Source organism: Scleropages formosus, chromosome 8 (genome assembly GCF_900964775.1).
Source record: "Scleropages formosus chromosome 8, fSclFor1.1, whole genome shotgun sequence".
Taxonomy (NCBI): Eukaryota; Metazoa; Chordata; class Actinopteri; order Osteoglossiformes; family Osteoglossidae; genus Scleropages; species Scleropages formosus.
This window is the reverse complement of record NC_041813.1, coordinates 22,783,315-22,807,566: the sequence shown is the minus strand read 5'-3', so window position 1 is coordinate 22,807,566 and position 24,252 is coordinate 22,783,315. Positions and strand designations below refer to the sequence as shown.

At 45.5% G+C, this 24,252-nt stretch overlaps 3 protein-coding genes across 4 annotated transcripts in view; 2 read left to right on the top strand and 1 right to left on the bottom strand.

The window, feature by feature from the left end:
• Window positions 1-5,039, top strand: part of arid1aa (AT-rich interaction domain 1Aa) — a 54,311-nt gene extending 49,272 nt beyond the window's left edge. Inside the window, exons 15-20 of one of the 2 annotated variants that reach the window (XM_029254034.1) lie at window positions 155-296; window positions 482-604; window positions 753-849; window positions 1,073-1,910; window positions 2,220-2,350; window positions 2,601-5,039. In XM_029254034.1, the coding sequence (XP_029109867.1) occupies window positions 155-296; window positions 482-604; window positions 753-849; window positions 1,073-1,910; window positions 2,220-2,350; window positions 2,601-4,397 (3,128 nt within the window). In that variant the 3' untranslated portion in view covers window positions 4,398-5,039. The remainder of the gene's footprint in view (window positions 1-154; window positions 297-481; window positions 605-752; window positions 850-1,072; window positions 1,911-2,219; window positions 2,351-2,600) is intronic. The other variant, XM_029254035.1, reaches the window with a different exon arrangement.
• Window positions 5,040-10,241: 5,202 nt separating this feature from the next.
• On the top strand, window positions 10,242-14,885 carry LOC108937206 (fibrous sheath-interacting protein 2-like). Its single transcript, XM_018757002.1, has 13 exons — window positions 10,242-10,334; window positions 10,453-10,572; window positions 10,763-10,924; window positions 11,015-11,104; window positions 11,246-11,385; window positions 11,796-11,898; window positions 12,026-12,136; window positions 12,404-12,488; window positions 12,868-12,953; window positions 13,050-13,119; window positions 13,845-13,930; window positions 14,028-14,094; window positions 14,260-14,885. The coding sequence occupies exons 1-13, from the start codon at window positions 10,317-10,319 to the stop codon at window positions 14,433-14,435; spliced, it is 1,314 nt and encodes a 437-aa protein (XP_018612518.1). The 5' UTR covers window positions 10,242-10,316; the 3' UTR covers window positions 14,436-14,885.
• Window positions 14,886-15,099: 214 nt separating this feature from the next.
• On the bottom strand, window positions 15,100-18,547 carry pigv (phosphatidylinositol glycan anchor biosynthesis, class V). The gene is made up of 3 exons (XM_018756970.1): window positions 18,393-18,547; window positions 16,858-18,012; window positions 15,100-16,334 (listed from the first exon to the last, which is right to left on the bottom strand). Exons 1-3 carry the CDS (start codon window positions 18,453-18,455, stop codon window positions 16,026-16,028), a joined length of 1,527 nt encoding a protein of 508 aa, XP_018612486.1. The 5' UTR covers window positions 18,456-18,547; the 3' UTR covers window positions 15,100-16,025.
• Window positions 18,548-24,252: the final 5,705 nt, after the last annotated feature.

Sequence of the window (24,252 nt, the reverse complement as noted above, 5' to 3'; positions counted from 1 at the left end):
TTGATGGATGGGTGTGTCTGGGTGTGAAGCTCATACTGTTTCTTATTAGAGATGTTTTTCTCTTAACATGACTGTTCTGTGGGGCTCTACCACCTTTAAGAAGGGGTTTGCAGTGGTGAGGTAGTGCTCTCATCTGTGTGCCCCATGTTTGCAGTTGGAGAGCAGTTCATGCCCCCAGGACAGGGCCCTGCTGGTGGCATGGGTGAGCAGTACAGCCGGGGCCCTCCAGGAGCCATGGGTAGCATGCCGATGGGCCAGAGGCAACAGTACCCCTATGGGCCTGGGTACGACAGGAGGTAAATTCCTCGGTTGTAGACTGACTGCGTACAAATTGTTTGATTTTTATATAAAGGGGAGGGGGGGGACTTACATATGGGTGGCTGTACTGATCGATAGTTTTTCTGGAAGGCCAGGATGGGTCTGGTTCTGATGTTTGGTGTTCTGGTTGGTCACCCTGCACTGTGCCTATCTTGCTCTGCAGGCAGGAGCCAGGAATGGGTCCAGAAGGTGCTATGGGCCCATCTGCACCTCAGCCCAATCTGATGCCCCCCAGCACCGATGCTGGGATGTACTCACCTAACCGCTACCCTCCACAGCAGCAGCGGTTAGTGCTGTGTGTCCCACGTACCTCATGTCTACCCGTTGTCGCACCTGCAGTTTCTGTCCACCCATCTCACCCCTACTATATTAAATGTGTTCGCTGAAAGTTTGCCCACTTGTTACACACTAAATCGTGCAATTTTTTTGTTCAGACATGATTCCTATGGAAATCAGTACCCTGGTCAAGGAGCGCCCCCTGGTGGCCCCTATCCCAACCAGCAGCCAGGAATGTACCCTCAACAGCAGCCGGTGAGCCTACGGTCGTCTTCAGTTTTGGCATGTCCCTTTAAGTGTTGCTGCCTTGTGTGTTCAGATACGTCACAGTACATCTGAACTTTGGATCTTGACAAGTTTAAATGCTCACTTTTGGTTTAGATTTTTTCATTTAGTTCAATACAGGCTGTTAGATTAGTAAAATAATTTCAACAGCTGTAATGGTTGGAGGTGTTAAACTCCTATACCTTCTTTGTAGAACTACAAGAGGCCTGTGGATGGCGGCTATGGCCCCCCAGCAAAGCGCCATGAGGGGGACATGTACAACGTACCCTTTAGTGGTCAGCAGCAGCCAGCACCCCCTTCATCTGCCCCTGCCTCCCAGCAGGACATGTACAGCCCATACAGCAATGCCTATCCTGGATCAGACCGCCGGCCCCCTGGACCCCAGAACCAGTTCCCCTTTTCCTTCGGGAGGGACAGGGTGCCAGCTCCAGCAGGGCCAAACTCCCAATCCTCCATGACTCCCCAGATGATGAGCAGTCCCATGCAGTCGACCCCCGAGGGTCCTCAGGGTGGTATGTGGCAGGGCCGGGGTGAGATGGGTTACACTGGCTTCCTAAACCGACAGGGCCCAGGTGTCCCCACGCAGGGCCCTGGATACCCTGGTATGAACCGCTCTGAGGAGATGATGCCCTCTGACCAACGCATGAACCACGAGGGCCAGTGGCCGGGACATGTGGGTACTCGCCAGCCCCACTATGGGCCCTCCGGTGTGGGGCCTCCCATGACTCGACCCATGCAGCCCAACTACCAACAGCCCCAGACCCAGTCCATGCAGAACCACATTCCACAGGTGTCTAGCCCCGCTCCTGTGCCCCGGCCCATGGAGAGCCGCACATCGCCAAGCAAATCTCCCTACCCCCACACTGGCATCAAGATGCAGAAGGCTGGACCCCCAGTTCCAGCATCGCATGTCACGCAGCCCCCCATGCAGCCTCCATTGATTCGACGGGACATCAGCTTCCCCCCAGGCTCTGTGGAGGCCACACAGCCCATTCTGAAGCCACGCCGGCGGCTCACCATGAAAGATATTGGTATGGGCACCCCCCCACCTCTTCTCCGTTGACTGGTGCTTTAAACATTTAATCAGTGCAACCTTTGTTTAATCCAATACAGGATGTATTCCTGTTCTTAAATAAGACTGCAGTGGAACACACAGTTGACACTAATTCAAATATGTATCTGTGAAGTTAGTTCTCTGTCTGTCCGTTCAATTGAGCTGTTTCTAACAGCTGTCTTGACTGTGGTCAGTAAGCATGTGCAGATGTGTCTGACTTTGAAAGTGTAATAAAACGTACAATAAATTGATAGTATTGAGTGATATTTCTCATTTGTTTTTGCAGGGACCCCTGAGGCCTGGCGAGTAATGATGTCGCTGAAGTCGGGTTTGTTGGCTGAGAGCACTTGGGCCCTGGACACCATTAATATTTTACTGTATGATGACAACAGCATTTCCACCTTCAATCTCTGCCAGGTGAGGTGGTTATTCTGCCAGCTGGTTGTCCAGGCTGCCAGAAATACAGCATTCTTTAAAGCATTGTTAGATTTTTTTTTTTTTTTTGGAGCAGGTTCTGTAAATTGGTATTGTAATCCAGTGTGATAGTTAATGTTTGTATCATGAAATGTTGTATTCACGTTATGAAAACTGTGTGAACGCAGCGTATTTGAAAATGGTACATAAAGTTGTGGACCTGCAGTGAGCTTTGTTCTGTGTTCTCCTTCAGCTGCCTGGTTTCTTGGAGCTCGTGGTGGAGTACTTCCGACGTTGCCTCATCGAGATCTTTGGGATTCTAAAAGAGTACGAGGTTGGTGACCCGGGTCAGAGGACCCTGCTGGACCCCAATGCCCTTGACCATGACCGGGACTGCTCCGACGAGGAGGAACCGGAGGCTGAGGCCCTGGAGGAGGAGGAGGGTGAGGAAGAGGGTGAAGAAGATGAGCAACCTACAGCTGCACCTTCAGCTCTGTTCAAGGAAGATGGCGATCGGGCACAGGGTGAGAAGATGGAGATGGAGGGGGAGGAAGGCCAGAATTCAGCCTCTCAGGAACCTGCCGGTCCCCAAGAGAAACCAAAGCAGGCCAGCAAGTTTGATAAGCTGCCCATCAAGGTGGTGCGCAAGAAGGACCCCTTTGTGTTGGGCTACTCGAGCAAGCTGGGCCGCCTGCAGGAGTTTGACAGTGGCCTGCTGCATTGGAGCGTTGGGGGCGGTGATAGCACCGAGCACATCCAGACCCACTTTGAGAGCAAGACTGACCTCTTACAGGTCAACAGGCAGGTGTCTGCTCCACCCCAGGCCCACAGAGCTGCACCGGCTGCCCCAAAAGTGGAGGAAAAGAACGCCCTGCAGGTAGAGGAGCCGAGCGCTGTGCCCACTGGCAGTGGCTCCAGCGACGCGCCGTCCTCTCGGCCTGGTTTGGCAGAGGCGGCAGAGGAGGAGGTGACGGCGCCTGAAAATCACCAGGATGGCGGGAGCCTTCCGTTAAGCAGTAGATCGTCTTGGCAGGGCTCCAGCAACACCAAGATACTAGAGGACGAGCCACACAGCAAAGATGAGGCACCTCTCTGCACTCTGACCGACTGGCAGGATGCACTGGCCCGCCGCTGCATCTGTGTGTCCAATATTGTGCGAAGCCTCTCCTTCGTGCCTGGCAACGACCTGGAGATGTCCCGGCACCCGGGCCTGCTGCTCATGCTGGGTCGCCTCATTTTGCTGCACCACCGACACCCCGAGCGCAGGCAGGCACCCCTCACCTACGAGAAAGATGAGGAGGGGGATGAAGGTGTGCGTTGCCAGAAGGACGAGTGGTGGTGGGACTGCCTGGAATTGCTGCGTGAGAACTGCCTGGTGACACTGGCAAACATCTCGGGTCAGCTTGACCTCTCCGTGTACCCTGAGAGCATCTGCCTGCCCCTGCTGGACGGCCTGCTCCACTGGGCAGTATGCCCCTCGGCCGAGGCCCAGGATCCCTTCCCTTCACTGGGCCTCAATGGATCTCTGTCCCCCCAGAGACTGGTCCTTGAGACCCTCAGCAAGCTCAGTATCCAGGACAACAACGTCGACCTCATTCTGGCCACGCCGCCGTTCAGCCGGTTGGAGAAGCTGTATGGCTGCCTGGTGCGGCTGGTGGGTGACCGCAAGGTGCCCGTGTGCCGTGAGATGGCGGTGGTGTTGCTTGCCAACCTGGCACAGGGCGAGAGTCTGGCAGCACGTGCTATCGCCGTTCAGAAGGGCAGTGTGGGTAACCTGCTGGGCTTCCTGGAGGACAGCCTGGCTGCAGCGCAGTTCCAGCAGAGCCAGAGCTCCCTGCTGCACATGCAGGGTGCCCCGTTTGAGCCCACCAGCGTGGACATGATGCGGCGGGCGGCACGTGCCCTACTTGCCATGGCCCGAGTGGAGGAGAACCACTCAGAATTCACGCTGTATGAGTCACGGCTGCTGGACCTCTCTGTGTCCCCCCTCATGAACTCGCTGGTGTCCCACGTGATCTGTGACGTACTCTTTCTGATCGGCCAATCATGACAGCTGTGGGGCATGGTGGCTCCGCCTCCCCTGACCTTTGTTCCAGCCCCCTGCCCGTGTTTCTTTGTGTGTCTGTTGTGTGTGAGTGGAGAAAACGTAGAGTGAAACTGACAGTTTTTGTCCTGTTTTTTATTTATGCAAAAACACCTCGGATTCCACTGTCTGGACCCTCTCACCCCCCACCCCCGCCCCACACCTTGCTAAAGGAAGGATATCATGAAGTAGGCGTGGACGTTTTATCAGATGTTCGAGAAACGGGCAAAAGTGGCAGAATTTGATGCTGGTAAACCAGCCGGAACCCTGGCCCAGGAGAGTGTGCTGCCCAGTGGGAAGGACCTTTTTAATAGAAAAATAAATAAATGAAAAATACAAAAAACAAAACTGTAACCAAAGTTGCTGTATCGTTTACAGTGAGTTTGGGGGATAACTGTGCCCTAGCTCTCCCTGGGGGGCGTGATCAGTACAATTTTATGGTTGATATTTGGAGGCTTAACAGACTTCTGGACTTTCTTGTGGTATAATTGCTGTAACTTGGATGCTATATATTCTGCCCTACAGGAACCAGGTTATCGGCTGTGAACAGACGTCTGTGCAGTAGATTGTAGGACTTTTTTCTGTACTGTACACGTTAAAAAAATACAACTGTAAACATACTGTAATAATACTGTTTCACACTGAGAAACGCTGGCTCGGCCGCAGAACTGTAGTTTTTAAGAAATGTTTTTAGTTAACGTTGAGGAAAAAAAGGCTTTCCCCCCCAAAGTTTCGTGAAACCTACAACACCCCGACCTCTTCTCTAACCCTTGATTGTATGGATTGACCCTTAAAAAGAAATCACCTCTTAGGACTTCTTGTCAACTTAAGCAGCAGCCATGGCTGCCCTGTATATATGACGCTGTACAATAACTACACTCTCTCTTTCTCTCTGGCTCTTGCGCGCGCTCGCTCTCTCTCTCTTTCTCTGGCTCTCACCTTCTGAAGCTCTTCACCCTTTTTATCTATGAAGAATAAAAGGCTAAACACAAGTGAAATTCCTTGCATCAAGTCCCACAATGTGCTGATTTAAACCTCTCTGTCCCCCACACGCCCCCTTTCCTTTCCTCCGTAGGGGTATGCACAGCCTGAACATAACCATATTTGAAAAATAGCTGCTGTTCCCTCCTGCAGCCACAGCAGAAAATGTTATTTTCAGTCAAGGTGTGGAGATCAAAGACTAAACAAGTCTGAGGTTCAATTTCAGCTCTTTCTACAACGTAAAAAAACCTCATGAAGAAACACAAATTTTAGATTTTTTTTTCTTTCTCCAGTGAGATGGATCCTGCATATTTGTATTTCAGACAATGTAGCTAAAAACTTGATGTAAATTCCTCTTTTTTCCTTTTTTGGCTTAATGAATATCATTTATTCAGTATGAAATCTTTATACTATATGTTCCACGTGTTAAGAATAAATGTACATTAAATCTTCGTAAGAAGTTTGTTATGGTTTTGTTCATTTGGTGGCTCCCGGTTATAGTTAAAGGCTAAGATGCAGTTAGACTCTTAGAGTAACACGATACAGGTGAAGTATAATGTAGAAGTTCAGGACTGTGCTCAGTGTGCCTCATGGCAGTAAGAAAAGGCACAGGGACACTGGCTGTAGAGCTTCTCTGCAGGATAATGTTATCAGCTGCAGTAACACATCGAATACGCAGAACAACGTTGCACAGTGTCGCTTTCCCTCTAGGAGAGGTACAGCAGCCAAATGTCGGTTTAAAAGAAAAAAAGAAAAAAAAAAGTGCTATTATTGACCGCAACCTCTTCGAAGGAGAGATGAACTGTTAGTGAGAAAAGATGTCAACGCCGTTCTCGATGTCATTTCACTGGATATTTGTTTTGATTGCCTTCCTCTGCCGCGGTCAGATAGCATAGTATCCCGACGCTCCTCCGTATCGGTTTTCCAGGCTGATGATGAATTGTCCACCGGGGAGATGATTGCCTCCGCTGCCAAACCGCCACCTGCTTCCCGCAGAGCTGACCTGGGATTTTATCGGCCCCTTTCCTGGGCTGTTACACATCTCTTCAGGGTGCCATAAATTGACTGCGTCCCTGGGTTTACCTCTCTCCTCTAATAGGAATAAAACTTGCAAGTTCTTGCAAGGCGACAAGCACTTTACCCATTTTTCTTCCCAGTTTCTACATTTACTTTTACAAGCTGTGGGAAATGCGTGGTAGACTGGCACGAGTGGCATATACGTGTGCAGAGAAAGAAATAAAGGAGCCTGAGTTGGGTGACGTTCTGTGTGTTCAGCTCACAATTTCCTTAGTTCTTTCCATTTTAAAATACACATACAATTCTAAAGTCGTCTTTGGTAATTTTGGTAAACCTTTTGTTTTTGCCAACAGCTCATCATGTTTTTTTAATAGTCAAATTTCCCAGATGTTTTTTCTTTATAAAAAAAGGACGTGGAGATTTTGTATACTGCTGTTTTTTAAGCCTTTAGAAAATAATTCACCGAGTCTTAATTTCCTAAGGCTTTGTGGTTATAAGGTACCACGAAGAGGCCATTCAGAAATAACTATAATAAATTAGGGTGTTTGTTTTTTGTTAGTGTTGTCTGGCCTAACTCTCCACCATTAAGTGTTTTCATTACATTTGTGAACAGGTGTAGAGTTGTGTATCCTGCAGTGGAGTGGCTTCCCATCCAGGGTCCACCCCTACACTTTATGCCCAGGGATCCTGCAATAGGATGTAGACCCCAGTGACCCCACTCAAGACAAGTGACTTGTCAGTTAACGTCAAAATTCAGAAGTTTGGCTGTATTGTTTATGGTAATACAGGCAAGGAAAATGCCCCCGTACGGGGATTCAAGTGATCTCATGGCTGCAGGAGTGGACATGACTGTAAAGGCAGGAAGAAAATGGCTGCAAGCGTTGTGGGTACAGTTGTATCTGGGAGGGCAACAGGTAATGTAAGATCTCTGAAGAGCCTAAGCAGGCAGAAGATCAGCGTATCAAGTTCTTGACGGGGGCCATCTGATTTGCTGCCTAGTCCATCTAAGCTGTTCATCTGAGGAAAGTTTTTTTTTTTTTTTTTTTTTTTTTTTTTTTTTTTTCTTTTTTTTTTTTTTCTTTTTTTTTTCCCATTGTGTAAAATTAGAGAGATGCTGAACCACATCCTGAGCAGCTGAACAAGAGTGATATGTGAGGACCTCCAGACCTGGCACCATGACCAGGTGCCCAGGGCTGAGAGTCAGACTGGGCAGAGTACACACTAGAACCTGCAAGGCAGCAAAACAGGGTATAGCGTTTGTCAGTGAAGATGAAGGAGCAGGAAGAGCATCCAGTGCCAGACTTAAGCAGTGAAAGTTTCCGGCCACCGTCGGAGAGACGTCCCTGAGGCCAAACTTTGCGTTGCTCTTAAGGTGTGAGCAAGTCATCTTGGGAGAGCTTGCAGTACCTGGGCCGATCGGATGGAAGAGGCCAACGAAAGAAAGATGGCGAGGTATGAGGAACCGGTGGAGCGGCGCCGCTGCTCACCGACACTGTGAAGAACCCATCCGGATGGCTGCGGCATGCGGAGCGGTGAGCTGTGCTTCAAGGAAGTGCTGCCTGGACTCGGGCTGGAGTTCGATCGATCCCGGTTGAGTCACCTGGTGAGCGTCGATGCCGAATGACCCGAAACACCCAGTGACCCCACTTCACGCTGCTGCCGTCACGTCTGTGTCTGTTGAAGCGTACCGGAGGTACGAAAGCTGAAAGGGCACAGGTAGCCATACAGCGCTAATAATAATATAAAAGCACTTTCACAGGGTTGACAAATGGTAGAAACAAAAATTAAACCTCGCTGGCCGTAAGAACCATCGAAAAGCACTTTGCCGCGCAGCCTCATGGGAAAGCTCCGCTCGTTAGTAACGGTAATAAAAGTGGTGCTGTAGTAACAGTCCAAGTACAGCGATAGTATCGCAGTAAGGCGCTGTACTAAGTATTGAAAACGGTAAAACTGTAATACCGTAGTGAGTGGAGAGCAAGGTGAAAACATCATGCCCTTCCTTTCTTGCTCCGACTAAAACTGATTAAAGTTTATTCTCCTTTTCGATTGGGGGGCGGAAATTAATAGAAAGCACGTAGCGTACCGCTGTTTGAGGTGGTGACTTTTATTAGCGTGAGCTGCTCGTACAGGTCGCGAGAGCGGAAAAAGTGAGAACAAGAAGAAGAAAAGGAGCTCCTAAACTGCGGTCGGACCAAGACCGTGCCCATACAGAAGCGGGGTTCTCAGTCAGTCAGTTTTATTTAGAGGTGAGTTGCACAGTGAGGGAACGAAATAAGCCACACGGAACGTGCAGTGCAGTGCAGTGCGTCGAATACAAACAAGTAGTACAAACGTTTGCCGCGTATCGGCCGTAGTCTCGCGACAACGTCCACGCTCTCTGATAGACACGAACAATGTTGTACAATGATACAATGCTGCAAAAAAATTACATTTTTTAAAAAAAATACAAAAGAGGGTATACACTACAGGACCATTTACAAAGTAAACTAGAAACATTTACGTTACCCACTAAGCCTAGACTGGAGGGTAGACTCTCCTGCTCCTCCCTACCACAGGTGAGCATCATAGATAGACTCGAGTCCCTCTATATATATAATATATGTACATATATTTTAAAACGTCCAAATTTAATAACCCCTAAAATAAATCTCCACCGTAAAATATATCTTTCCTTAAAATCCTCAGATTACCAAGCAATCACAGTAGAACCTCCTCGTCACTTCAAGAAAATGATCCTGCCCGAATTCAAAAAAGGACTACAACCATTAAGTCCAGAACTCTATTACAAAATTCACCCGGGCCGCAATAGCAATCGTCCACTATAGAACGCTGAACAAAACCACAATTTAATCTCTGAACATACAAACCAGTTATACGTTCCATTACGATCCGAAGCAGATTGCCGAACACAAGACCCAACAACCATGAACCATTACATAAAACACTGCTCACACTAATCGGTGCCAATTGTGGTAAATGACGGTACGGAGCGTGACCCTTCCTTTCACACGTGCCCCGCTTCGCGCGCCGCTGACCCCGCCCACCGTGCCATGAGCTCCTGTCAAAAGGATCGCAGAGCACCGTGCGGTGCAGTACAGTAGTACGTTACGATACTGTGACAACACTCTTAATCCCATAATAAAATACTGCAGGGAAAGCGAAGAATCAGATCATGTTCATCCACAGCCGGTGTTTGTCTCTGCCACGTGGGCCAAAGTAAACGGTTTATAGAAAGAACATACGAACACAGACGTTCGGTACGTATAATAATTATATCAGATACCCCGGCGAAGGAGCTTCAGAACCCGGGTTCCCTCTGGATTACGGGTCTTGAAGTGGTTCGGCTTCCAATAAGACCCGGAGAAAGGGAAACACACGTACAGAGGAGACGCTTGATACAGTTTTCTAAAAAAGCGTTTTCCTCCAAGGTGTAAATGAAGAATTATTTACAGAATTATCTTATTTTTCCACCGTCTTGGTTTTCACTACTCTTAAATTCTGCCATTCTCTTTTTCTTTTTTTTTTTTTTTTTTTTTTTTGCTCATTACTGCGCCTTTACCTTGTTCTGCCCCCCTGCTAGTATTACTATCACTACATTTACGACCAACATTTTCTATTTGTATAAACTCGGCTCTTGCGTTAAACTCTCCCCGATTGCGCTTCCCAAGCAGTTGATGACCCTCTGGTTATGACGTCACCGGAAGTGGTTTAATAATTTACGGCGTTATAATATGGCGTCACGTACGTTGCCATGGTGACCTCGTCTCATTGTAAACATTTTTTTTTTTTTTTTTTTTTAGCGGCTGCAGAAATTCCAGCTACTCCTGCAAACTTGAAATAATCTGCTGGCTTGACAGTTTGACTACTACGTTTAGACTGTCCCAAAACATGTCACTGACTGATAAGGTATGTCGCCATGTATGATGTTTCATGGATTTAGCTGATGTTCTTTGACTCACTGACTGTTGTTGCTGTTAGTCACACTTGCATGCTGTACAGGCTCCTGTCTCCTTTCTCGCAATAGAACAGCAAAATCCAGCTTTCTCCAGACTCTTCAAACCTCTTCGAGTTGCCACTAGGTAGGAAAGTCCACGTCAGGCCGAAAGAGCACTGCGTCCTCCACACCACTCGTCTCTGTAAAAGGGTAAGAACAAGGATGGATGGGTAGCTGCATCAGCGGGTCTGCTCCGAAGGAGAAGTGAAGTTCATTTTTAGTCTTCCTAGCCATTTAAACCTGCAACCTGTTTTTTAATCAAACTGCTTGGCTCCTTTGTCATCCACTGCCCTTAATTTCCAGAAATGTAAAGTTACATTATTTGTCTTGTCTTGTTAAGTTATTCATGCAGAAGAGTGACTTTGATTTATCGGACCCAAATGGCTTCCGAATGACCTCGGCGTACAACTGCCTCCACGACCCCAACCTGAGGAGATATTTGTATCGCAGAGATTTGCACAGGCACCTTATTGATGACGGCTTCATCACAGAAGATGACAAAGTGAGGCGTTATACTTTATACTACACATGTCACTGAGTTATTAGTAAATGCCAGATTTAAAAAAAAAAAAAACCTCTTTTTTTTGTGCAGGTGATATGTTCCCCGACAGAATTCAACAAGTTTAAGGACTATTTGGCTGAAGTACAGCTAGGTTGGGATCTCAAATTTAAGATGGAGCAGGTGACATAAAGTATTGTATTGTCATTTTATTGTCACTCCACTGTAGTGGAGCTTCACTGTGAGAATGTTCTAAGGTTAGACAATTTGCTTTGTGATGAACTGCCGAAGGGAGCTGGCTGACCATGTTTTTTATGGTTATAGAAAAAAATAGTGCACGCATTCCTGGTTCAGCAAGAGCAGGGGAAGATCACTGCAGATGAGAGTTTATCTGAGCTAATAGAGACACTGCTGTGTAGAGGACAGATGTACTTTAGAAATCAGGAGGAGGCTACTAGGGAGAGGTAAGTTAACCACCTTGTATTAAACATCTGAGGGGGTGCGGTGGCACAGCGGGTTTGGCCAGGGCCTGCTCTCCTGTGGGTCTGGGGTTTGAATCCTGCTTGGGGTGCCTTGCGATGGACTGGCGTCCCGTTCTGGGTGTGTCTCCTCCCCCTTCAGCCTCTCGCCCTGTGTTGCCGGGTTAGGCTCCGGCTCGCCGTGACCCCGCTTGGGACAAGCGGTTTCAGACTGTGTGTGTGTGTGTGTAAACATCTGCTGTGCTTCATGTATGGTTTCAGTGTCCCAGAAGGCTTGATTGCTGTCGGGAAAAACTACACTTATTTATGTTGAGGTGATTCATATATAGAGATATTATACTGTTTAGTAATAGCAGTGATGCTGCCCAAGGTTTCTAAACCTACTTTGTGCACAGGGCCTTCCAAAGGCTGTGGAAAGATGATGATTCCTCAGTGCTGAAGCTTCCCAAAATAAGTGAAAAGAACAGCTTGACGTCCTTATTCGATGAGGATGAAATGGTAAGAATTTAGGGCTGGATGATCTCACACATGAACCATTTAAATTGTGTGAACTGTTAATGTGCTCGTAAAATACATATTGATGCTGTGAATTGACATATTTGACCATGTTCTTTAAACTACGAAGGTGTGGAAAGTAAAAGGACGTATGATGCTGGAGGAGATCGTAAAGGAGGTGCAGAGGGAACTGCGGATTGAGCGTCAAAAGACGATGGACACGCAGACTAGGGAAAAACAGGTACCAGACCTCCATGACGCATGATGAATCACATCTCATGTAACGAACGAACAAAAATATGAAAATAAGTGTACAAAGACATTAAATGAACAAAATTAAATATGCAAAAGAAAATCTTTATTTATTGCTTACCTGTTTGTTTTATTTCAAAGATCATAACAAAAGTAGTATAGTTTCAGTTCCTCAATGTCGGAACATGGAATAAATCTAGAAACATGTGCTCTTAAAACATACGTGATTTATTGTCACTGGTGCCTATTTGCTCAGAAACAAGAGTTGCATGGCAAGAAGTCGACGCCTCAAGTGGAAAGGAAGAGTATTTTTCTTGAAGCCATAAAAAAGCCAAGAGATGGTGTGACTAATGGGCGGAACGGTGCTTTGAGGCTCTGTAGCCACTCATGTAGGGCTCCTGTGTGTCAGAACATCCTATAATTAATTTGACAGTAATGGATATGCAGCATATGTATATGTGTTTCTTTTTTCAGTTTATTGTTAATTATTAATAGGCTTTGTTATATACCCTTAGCTTTGGTCACCGATGGACTATAAGTTTACTCTGCAGGGTTACGTTGCAATGTTTCGGGTTTTATTAAACTTACCTATTAATGAATAGCTCAGGTAGTCTGTTTTTATTGTTGATATGGACAAGAAAATTTTAAAATATTTGCTTTGAAATTATGACATTTTTTATCTCCAGTGGTCGAATATATTTCCTGTTGCCCTTTCCGCAGTGATGGACACTGGCACTTTGGGCTCTGCACCATCTGAGCGAAGACCTTCCCTCCAGAAGTTGAAGCCACTTCCCAAGATAAAAATGGTTAGTTACGAAAACGGAAAGCTTTGGCTCCATCAGTGAAGATGTCTAATGGAGGACATTTTCGTAATCCTCACTCTTTCTCCTTCTTCAATGCAGACTAAAATTGGTTCCTTTGAAGACGACATGGAGACGGCTGAACGCACACAGCACAGTCCCAGTCACACCAGTAAGCATAGTGAGAGTAATATAAGCTATGGGTTTTGGACAACTGTGTTCATATACCAAACCTACAAACTTCATTATTTCCTACATATGTGTTAAAGTTTATAAGCTATATTTAATATTAAAAACACATTTGAAGTTGGAAATAACACTAATAGAAGTCTTGAGCTACTGGGTTCAGCTGTTGATCTTGAAGTGCACTCCCCAAAAACTGGTTTACTGTATCAGTCTCTAGGAATGGCAATGAAGCACACAGTACACACTGGGCCCTTTATTTCAACCCATGGCTTTAAAACAGCATGTTCTCCCTGTTACGTGGTCAGTGTACTTCCATACACACTACACATGTCCCATTGCAGTTTTGAAAAACACAACAGCCAGTGCATCCTCACACATGTAGTCAACTTTTCATGATTGATTCTTGACAGCACATTGAACACTACAGCAACAAGGCAAACATGGAATGAGCACTTAGGAGAACATTTAAGAAAATCACAGAACACATTCATTGTTATATACAAAACCTTAATCATGCTTAGTGACGAGCTGCAGGAGAGAACGTCATACTTCCTGTCACTGACAATGTGAACCCCTCATCATGATCATTAGCGGATGTCAGTTTTATATCACAACCGAAATAGATTTATAATAATAATAATAATAATAATATCGTCATCAATTACACTTTCATTTCCACTGGCTGATTGCTTTCTGTTGCACTTTTCCTAGTGGTTCACACTGGTACTTTGGATTCTGAACCATTTCAGAGAAGACTGGGCATCCAGAAGCTGAAGCCACTTCCCAAGATAAAGATGGTTCGTTCATGGAAACTGACAGCTTTTGCTCCATCAGTACAAAATTATACTTAATGAAGGATATTTTCAGAATCCTGTTGTTTTTCCTTTAATGCAGAGTACAGCCAGTTCTTCTGAAAAGGTCACGGTAACTGCTGCACACACACACTGTAGCCATACCATGTGTAAGTACAGTGAGACAAGCGGTGGGGTGCTCGACAGCCCTGTTGATACTTTTTGTATTCAGAATCTTTCATTCTTAATATTTACATACCTTGTTTGACTTGTAAATAGAAAACTGAGCGCTAGTCTTACCACTTTCTCATTTTTCCCCACTTGCATCGTTCTAGACTCTGTTGCTACACCCGAGACCTTGACGGCAACCAGTTCCTGGCTCACTCCTGTCAGTAATCTGCAGCCTTCCAGGGACCAACTGGAAACAACAGTAGAAAATTTGGTGGACAGCATCATGGACTATCAGTTCCCCTATTCTTACGAGTGCACACCATCAAATGAGATGAATTAACAAGTGGTGGACGGACATCTGCCCTACGAAAGGAAGATGTAACCTGGCCTCTATTGGCGAGGCTTGCACCCTATCCTTCCCAGCTGCCCTGCCACTTTGGGGTGGTCTTGGCACCTCAGTATCCCCAGCCAGAGAAAAAGACCCAAATCCACTAGAGGCTGGTGACATGGCCTCATTTGTGCCTCCTCGCCTTTGGGGTCTGTGGCTGCTGATCAACACCAGGTCCTCGTCGCACCTTGAAGTGGAAATAAGAGCGCCGAAGCAAAGTGGCTCAACAGACCAGGGATAAACAGGTACATAATCTGCACGTATCAGGAAGCTGTGATGAATTTATATCTTTATTTACAGTGTAATTCAAAATATGGATAAAAATGCTGAAGAAAGAGATGATAGAGGTGGATTGGTTAACACAAAATTATGCTATTTAAAATTAATTAGACTGATGCAAAGCAAAGCCCAAAATGTGTTTTGAATGTGTGATCTCTTTCATCTGTTTAGATTTTTATTTTTGTATTTTAAAGATTACAACAAAAGGACATTACTGAACAATTGATGCTGTAAAATCTATTTTTTTTCTACAGCACATTATTGTATAGATCTTTAATTTTTAAAATGATCCATGTTGTAACAGGCTTTAAGTGTGAAACTGTATTTGTGGGTTTTATTTGTTCCTGTACATTTGCCAATTACATTACACCTGATAAAACTATTTTATTAGAAAAGGCAAATGCCCAAGTTTAAAAATAAAGCCTTGTCTAATACAGATTATGGAACTGTTGAGATTCTGACATCTTGCTTTTTCATCTTACATAATTAACCAGTAGGCAGTAAGGTGTGTATAAATGGTCTTCAAAATTCTGCACACTGGTATACATTCTTCAGATACTTTGCTCCTTGTTTGTGGCCATGTCTCACTGCAAAACACTTTTTATCCCCACAGGCACCTTCCTAGATAGAGGGTCACATTTTAACTCACAATTGAACACTGAAAAACAAAATTATACTTTTTCATATTTTTATTTAAAAATTATTAATGATGGTGTTTCTTGAAAAAATACTGAAACATATACAAACTAGCACCTTAGTGATTCAGGTGAAATTACAATTATAATTTAAGTGCCCAGCCACAGGTTGAACCAAGTTGGTAGGTAAAAGGATAATGCTGGCCAATGTTGTTCTGTATTAACCTACATGTGTAGCATTGTTTTACTACTTAGCAGTGTTAACTTACATGTACTCGTGTTCTGTAAATGAGCAAAAGCACAGCAGTGTTAAAGATATTTTGTCAAACTGTGCGATTTCTAATAAAAATACAGCGCACATTTGAAGACAGTAAAAACATGCCCGAATTAAGTTGTCCGCCACAATTGCAGTCTGTGGGCACAATGAGGGCAGAAACACATTCCTTCTGAGGAAATTCCATTCTTAATCTGTTTTCATCTCCCCTATTTATACAGCAGGCAACTGATTTCACACACTGGCTTTTTCTGTACTCGTGTGAATTCCAGCGTGTTAAAATGATACTGTACACAGTTCCTCTGAACATTAGACTGCAGAAATACTGCCTGAGAGGCTTCCCAGTCCATGTCCTCAGGTCCATGGTAATGAGTTACAGTGAAGTAACAAGCCCAGCAGCCAGTAGGAGATAAAGTATCCCAGCAGCCAGCGGGTGAGTGGGCACCAAGCCTGTCTATGGAGCAACAGTGTGGTTAGGGGGTTACAGGGTACAGCCCTCAGTGCCATGCTAGAGACGCTGGGCCACTGGTACTTCTGCTCCAGCTGCCCCTCATTGGCAGCAAACAGTCTATCGTCCTGCAGCAGTGGTTCGTAACGCAGGAGAAGGTGGGCACAGAACCAGTAGAGCACAGGAGAAGAGGATGCTAAAAACCGGGTTACAACCTGGAAAGAAAAACTTCAGCACGTTAAAACAATCTGAAATCGTTAACTGACCCCATTAAAATCTGACGACCCCTTAGGAAGACCCCTTATGCAAAAGTGTCCATAAATAAATTTAGAAAATGTACTGTACTCCATTTACTGCACTGAATAGCTGACACTATTTTTATTTAGCTAGGCAGTAGGTAGTATAATGGATGCTACTACTGCTGCAAGTACCCTTGAGCAAGGTACTCTACTCCAGTAAAAACTACCCAGCTATATAAACCTAACACTATTGATGGCTGTTCAACTTTGAAAGGCGCTAACAGGCAAAATACAGTCCAGTTAACACAGGTAGGGACCCTAAGCCAATTTTCTGGGAGGCAACTGGGGAAAAACCTGAATCAAACCTCCACTTTTTAAGAGCAAGATCCTTCAATATATATAGTTATCACACGTTGACAAGTAGGCTTCACCATTACATTACCTCTAGCTTTGAGAGATACAGTATTTTACTCTGCTTATCCCGGGGAAGGATTCTTACCTGCACATGCATGCAAAACACGCCAAACCCCAGGAGGAAGGTGAAGTGGACGAGGTACACAAACACCTTTGGGTTGTGGAATCCAGGGGTTGGAGTGTCTGCTTGCCTCTTTAGCTCACCCCCCCAGAGCCCCAGCCGTAAGCAGAGACTCCAATTGGCAGAAGCATAGCTCCAGGTTGCCGCAGCACCCAGCACAGCCACAGGTAACGCCAACAAGAAGTTGGGTACCTGCTTCAGCTGAAAGTATCGCAGGAATCCCACGTCCCAGTAAACATCTTGGATGTAAGAGTAAAGCAAAGGGAGATGCGATGAGCACCACATCGGCAAGGGCCCTCTAGCATCTGGGACCCTGTATCCTTTAGTTTGGGCCAGATCAAGGAGTGTTGGGGAAACTTGCTCCAGTTGCATAGAGGGTGTACAGAACGTGCGATAGCCATAATACTGGAAAGCAGCAAAGGGAAAGACAACGCAGATGACGCCAAAGCTAGCTGTAAGGAAACAGCTGAAATAACGTCGACCCCATGCAGCGCCCCTGGCCCCACTGCTGACGACCAAGGCCTGAGCAAGTGTGCGCTGCAGAGGCAGGTACAACAGGAAGCCAGCGTTGACCAGGCCATTTGCTCGAGCGGCAGTGGCCAGGCCAAGGACCACACTGGCCCCCGGCAAGTGGGACTCCTCCAACATCCACAGGCCCCCAAACACAAGTGCAGCAAAGAGGCTCTCGGAGTAGCCAGCAGCCAGGAAGACGTTGGCTGGCGTCAAACAGAAGAGGAGGCTGGAGAGCAGGGCCAGACGACGCTCCTGCAACACATGGCAACTCAACGAGTACAGCGCAACTGCGGCCAGCACAGAGAGTACACTGTTGACCAGTACCGCTGACACAAGCAGCTGCCCGTGCCTCGAGAGCCAACCACACAGGGGCCAGAGGAGGCTGATGGACACGGCTCGCAGGCACAGAGGGAACAGCGGGAAAAAGGCAAAGTTGTGCTCGTAGAGGTAGCCGTGCTCGGCGATGAAGAGGAAATGCTCGGCATCCCAGTGGGACAGGCCTCCGAAGAGCATCTCCACCAAAGGGTCCAGGAGCAGAGGCTGCTCCGTTCGTGGTGGGCTGAAAGCGTCTGCTGCATGGTCTGGAACGACGGCATTGAAAGCTGCCTGGACATGTAGCACAAAAGCAGAAAATATACCCTCGTATTAGCATTAAACGGTTACGTTACATTGAGGTGAGAAAACCAAACATTAAGTCTGATATAAATTTTAGCGACAATGACTAGTGTATGTGACACTCTAAGTCACCTCTGACAAAGGTATAATACAGTAATCGCTGACCGTCGCTTTGGAGAAGCGCCGGCTGCGAAACGAATAAAATAAATGTCAGAAAGGTGAACCCGCACTCCCTCTGTCAACTGTACACCTCAACATAAAAATTAATTTAATAGTGCTCGCCACAGATCATTAACTCGGGAGAGCAGTGTGTGCACATGTCATGCCAGCGGCAAATAACTCGTTTCCAGGCAACGTCCCGTTTCTCCTACCTGTAGCGCCAGACTGAGCGCCCTGCTGAAGGCGGCGAAGCGCACCGCCGTCCAACGCTCCATCCTCACGCGCCACCCGCGCGAGCCCGCCGGAACCGCCTCGCGCCCTGCGACGTCATCATAAACGCCGCTTAATTCAGGAACAGCACAAGCTGGCGGCGGGGCACTTGTGTAACTCGCTCCGAAGCGACTTTTAACGTTCGCAGGAGCGCCGTGTGTGACTGTAAGTTTCGACTCCCGTTCTCCCGCGTAGCAGCCTTCTGCTTCTCAGCCTATCTAGTCTAGTTTGTAAACGATAGGAATTACCCACCCAGCCGTTCAAATCTAAAAAATGTAAATCGCGTTGGACAAAATCTTCAGTTAAATTAATGTAAATGTTTGTATAACTCGAAACAAACCGTTTAATGAACGGTTTTAAGGACACAATACTCCAGGTAGCTCTGGCTGAATAGCACGTCGTTGCAGCGCCTCAGTGTCGCTTCCCACTTCCGCACATGGTCGCGCGCAGGCGCCTCGTGTTTTGTGACGTCATAAGTGCTGCAGTGCCAGCGGTGAAAACCGGTTTGTTTTTATTGTTGTTATCGAATAGTTTAATTATTTCAACACATCTTAGCAAACAGATGTGCCGTATGCTCTTCTGTGCACCAGAAGCTCGCTCTGGTCACTCTATATGTGCGGGACACAAGTGTAACTTGACAAGTGAAGTGACTGCCAGTCAGTCAGTGTAACTTTGTTCGTATACTATCCAGAAGAAAAAGGTAACGGTTTAACTTTAACTTCATGATATAATATTAGTGACTTTGACTGGATTTTTTTGTTCACCCCTTCTTACAGAGTGCTATATTACCACCCCTACCGACATTGTCACCTTTTGATGCCCGACTCATCTTTCAGGAGGATGCTTGGTTGGACTCAGCAGCCTGTTTATTTAGAAGAAGAAAGGGCCCATATAATAAATAAATGAAGTGGAAAATGTAACTGAACAAATGAAAATGTGTAGCCTGACTGCTTGTAACACTAGGAGCTGGTGTGTATTAATTTATTTTAAATATAATCTCAAGCACCAGCAAGTGACTTTAGTAAAATGTCATATTCACATGGATAGCTCAACAGATCTAAACCGAGGAAAGAAGTGGGGAACTGGTTCTGAGGTCCCGCGTCTGGGTCAACGCACAAAGCGGTGAACTGGTTGCACGTTTTGTTTGGCGGAAGGGGGTTGATGAGGGGAGACTGGCTGATGGTCTACTGAAGAGCCAATGAAATGTCACTCTCATGATGCTTCAGTGGGGTGCCGTGGCCACCATCCGTGCAATTCTTGTAGTTCTACGCAGGAAATATAGATGTTAGTATATTTACATCTATTCATTCAGCAGATGCTTTTCTCCAAAGTGACATACTGTACATCTCACAGAAAAATACAATGAGTGCAATATATTAACAGAAAGAGTTGCTTTCCACCATATGAACCAAAGTACTGTATCAGTACTGGTAGTGCTGACATCTCCAACTATAAGTTATCCAAGCCATTTCAGAAATCCGAAGAACTCTTTATTATGCGTTCTCTAACAAAATCTAAACCTGAAGTATTTAACCTATCCACCATTTATGTAGCATTACAAATCAAGTAAAGAGTATGAATAATTTGCATGTAATTAACACCACGTTTAAAAGACTCTTGATTTAAAATCAACTAGCTTTGAAGGGGAGATTTTCATGAGCTTTTTCTGAGTGTAGATTGAAGGTTGCTGATTTAGATCAGCAGGGTTCTAATTACCCAAGGTGGGCAGTAAAGCCTTGCATACAGTGTATTACTTGTACTAAAGCAACTTTCTGAGTAATTTTTACATGTTAGAATATGTTTTTTACTTTTACCCAAGTATATTTGTAAGGAAAAATGTACTTTAACTTTGTTACATTCTTCTTCTCTTCCCATTACTTCTGAATTTCTCATAGTTATATCTTTCTCTCCTTAAAGCTAATCAAGTCACTCTTACTGCAAACCATGATGTCCTTTTCTGGATTTCACGACCATTGCCTGCTGTCCGTCGTAATCTCTTTTACGTGAAATATTGACAATGTCTCTTTACAGTCAGCTGACTTCCTTGGTTGGCTTCATTGGCCACAGTTAGCTGTCAGTGAAACTTTCCCCTGCAGTAGGAGCAGTCAGTTTAGTGTCATCTCGCCTTGATGGGCAACCTAATTCATTCATGGGCTTCAGCGAATTCCGATGAAAGAACAAGAAGTTTAAATATGCTGGCGCTTGAGAGGTAGCATAATAAATTATTTTTTGAAAGGAGCGATAACTATTCCGTGTGATCTGACGCATTTAGAAAAAATTTGACCGTAGTTCCCGGCAGCACCATGACGCTCAACAGAGGTTGTCGGCACAAAAACTGGGAGGTCTCCTCCCTCCCCCTCAGTGAATGAGCTATTGGAGTCTGTCATGTCAACTGAACACTCTTCATGAGTTTTACTCCATCATACTCGTGTGTTTCAACAAGAGGTGGTTTTAAAGCATGTTTGTCGCTGCTCACCGGGCTCGTTCATCTTTCTCCTTCTGCGGTCTCTGCACCCCCTGCTCCTCCTCCTCCTGCTTCCGCAGGTCCGCCCTCAGGGAGTGCAGGCGGTCCCGTAGCACCTTCTCCCACTGTGCTTTGTCCTCTGTCTTAGTCTCATGGCCTATTTGGAGCTGCTCCTTGGAGGTGGGGTGGGCCTTCAATGGCTGACAAACCTGAAAATGAAAACTGTTCTTGTTTGGATTTTTTTGAACACCACTGCAGGCACAGCAAGTTACTCTACGAAATGGCCTGCTGTACCCCCCAGGGCTGATAAGAGGAAATGGGGAAACTAGGACCATGGGCAATGTTCCATTGACAAAATCTATACGAGAGCCACAGAGGTTGAAAAACAGAAAAAGGACAATACCTCTTCCCCAATGAATTTATCCTGTGCAAACTCAGACATGGGAGGAGACCCACTTCCCATCTGGCTCAGTTCAGCGGGACTCGACCCCAGGCCAGAATCACGATCCTTTACCAAAATGAAGGGAGTGAAAGACGGAAAGAAACAAATATATCATTTGCCTTAAAACGTTAAATGGACAAGTAAAAATAAACCTTAACTAAGTGCTCACTTCTGTGACACGGCAGCAATATTTTTGGACGGGGCTCAAACCTGCTCCCGCTTCCGGGCCTTGCGCTGCATCTGCCCCTCCTTCAGCTCCTGCATCCACTCCTGTACCCATTCTTGCTCCCGCACCACCTCCCACTCCAGCACCCGTTGCCGCTCCTGCTCTACCAGGAAGCGGTAACGCTCTTTGCTGGGGTGCTCATGGGTGGTACCCAGAGTAGCTAAGTTGAAAAAACACCTCTGCCCTGTTGTGTCCTGGCTATAACAGGAAAGAGAAAAGCGAGGCACATCTTGAGCCCAGAATGCAAAGGAGGGAAAAAGGCAGCAAACATGAGTTAATATGCTGAGCACAATTTATATATCTATAAAAACATGTCAACAGATGTAACCCTTTCAGCACTATGTCTCAGGTGAAGGACAGAAGCTTCTGGAGACACTCTGTGGTCGGCAAGAGTCACCACTGGTACTTAACAGCAAGAACATATCTGTAGAAATATGTTCAATCCCACACAGTAATAATAGCATAACAACACACGTGAAGTGTGTGTGCAGGGCCGGTGCTGCGATGTTTGGTGACCCTAAAAAAGAATCAATACAGTACCCCTATAGCGACCATTTCTAAATGAATAACAGTATGTGTGACATAAAATCAGTTTCATTTTAGATATAGCTTTGTAAAGATCATGAAGGGAACATAACGTTTTAATTTGTATTTTTTTATGTAACTATGAGAACAGTACGTGAACAATATATGAGGGTAATATAAAAGTATCTGTAATGTTTTAACTTTTAAGAATGTTCAACTTACTCTCATATATGCAGAGAACACAAATGTACTGTGACAACTGAAAATGGACTGAAAACTAAACATTTTAATGAGTGAAGTTAAAGGAACAAACAGATACACACTATTTACTGTGCAGACTGACAGTTGGTTTAATGGAGAATATAGCCTACAAAGTTGCGAATCTGGATGTACGTTTACATAATACGGAAGGCAGCAGACCAATATTTTAACTATTTTGTTATTAATTGAGATTTTTAAAATGAATTTTCCCACAATTACAGTTGTTTAATTTTTGTAGCTAAATTTGGCACCTCCAAGTTTTGCCAACCCTAGAAAACTGCCTAGCTTTGTCCAATTATAAAACTGGCTGTGAGTGTCGGCAGCGTGAAGGGCCAGCGCTTACTCACCAGAGCTTCCATCCAGTAGGCAGCGGCGCCTTGATGCCCTCCCATGCCAGCCACATGAGCTGCGGCTCCCGATCGGGATCGATGCCAATATCCCGGGCATATTCTCGAGTTTCTAAGGGAGGAAGAAGAATGAAACTCAGCATTTTGTCAGAAGAGGTCAGCTGCTGAGCTAGACTCCTGCTCCTGTTTGTTTTGCTACAGTCATCATTTGAACATAAAGAGTCAAACAGGTCCGGCTCATACATTTATAGTTTCTTTTTTTTTTGTGCCATAATATTAATGAACAAAGACAATTTGGGTACTTATATTTAATACATCTGAGAATACATTTGAGATGTACATATTAAAGGCAGCGAAAAGTGGGACACATTTCTAAAGTGTGCTGAAATGATTATACTGTCCTCATCACTGTAGTACCTTCTTTAGAACGAACGTAACGCACATTCTTGTCTTCCAGATGAAGATGTCCACTCGGGAGAGACCCATCCATTATGGCTGAGAATCAGAACTGGTTTGCACATTACATGAAAACAACCAAGCCATACAAGCGGAAGTCTTATTTCATAGGTCTTCTGTCTGACCTATTACAGATATTAACCTCTTTAAGATGTATGTCTTTACATAACCGTAGCCAGCGATTTTGCCTTTGTTGTCTGTCTAGTTGTTATGATTTACAAATGAACCCTCTCACCTCTGAATGCCTTGTGTCAACAGAGACTGGATCTTGCCTGCAGACAGTCTTTCAGGTAAGAAAGGCTTAAAGTGTTTATATTATAATGTTTGTGCCTGTTGTCATGGCAATGGCCGTTGTACCGTCACCATCGTAACAGACTTGACTGACTGGACAGTATACAAAGACGTCGACAGATGTGTACTGTATGGCTGTCCTTTCCAGTTCTCCACAAACCCTTGTAACCCTTGTAAATAGCACAGTACTCTGAATAAGCTCCCCGTCTTACAAATGTTTGCTTTAGGCATTTTTGAAGATGCAAACATTGTCCCGTTTATTTACTGTTTTCACCTGTTTTCTAAAATTTCTGTTTGTTGAGCAAAAGCAAGTTTCTGCACCCAGCTGTTAGTGTGATGTGCAGGTACAGAAACACTCCCAGCCTTTACAGGCCGTGTCTGGTATTCATCAGCGTTTGTTGATCAGTTGAATGATGAACATGTTTATGCAATGAATCGGCCAAGAGTTTGGGGAAATGAAAGGGTTTTTTCCCCAATCATTTTAAACTGTTTTTAAAATTAATGTTTGAATAATGGGGGTGCGGTGGCACAGTGGGTTGGACCACAGTCCTGCTCTCCGGTGGGTCTGGGGTTCGAGTCCCGCTTGGGGTGCCTTGTGATGGACTGGCGTCCCATCCTGGGTGTGCCCTCCACCTCTGGCCTTATGCCCTGTGTTACCCGGTAGGCTCTGGTTCCCCGCGACCCCGTATGGGACAAGCGGTTCTGAAAATGTGTGTGTTTGAATAATGACTTTTGGAGTATTTTTTTATAGCTTTTAAATTTTATAGAACGTAACCCTTTAAACCTGGAA

Bases quoted from the DNA above. Each gene is read 5' to 3' on its own strand.
- LOC108937206 (XM_018757002.1), top strand. The intron at 12,137-12,403 runs GTACCAGACCTC...CTATTTGCTCAG, and splicing joins CGCAGACTAGGGAAAAACAG to AAACAAGAGTTGCATGGCAA. The intron at 13,120-13,844 runs GTAAGCATAGTG...CACTTTTCCTAG, and splicing joins GCACAGTCCCAGTCACACCA to TGGTTCACACTGGTACTTTG.
- pigv (XM_018756970.1), bottom strand. From the start codon at position 18,455: ATGGAGCGTTGGACGGCGGTGCGCTTCGCCGCCTTCAGCAGGGCGCTC. The intron at 18,013-18,392 runs GTAGGAGAAACG...CTACATGTCCAG, and splicing joins CGCTCAGTCTGGCGCTACAG to GCAGCTTTCAATGCCGTCGT. The intron at 16,335-16,857 runs GTAAGAATCCTT...TTTTCTTTCCAG, and splicing joins TGTTTTGCATGCATGTGCAG to GTTGTAACCCGGTTTTTAGC.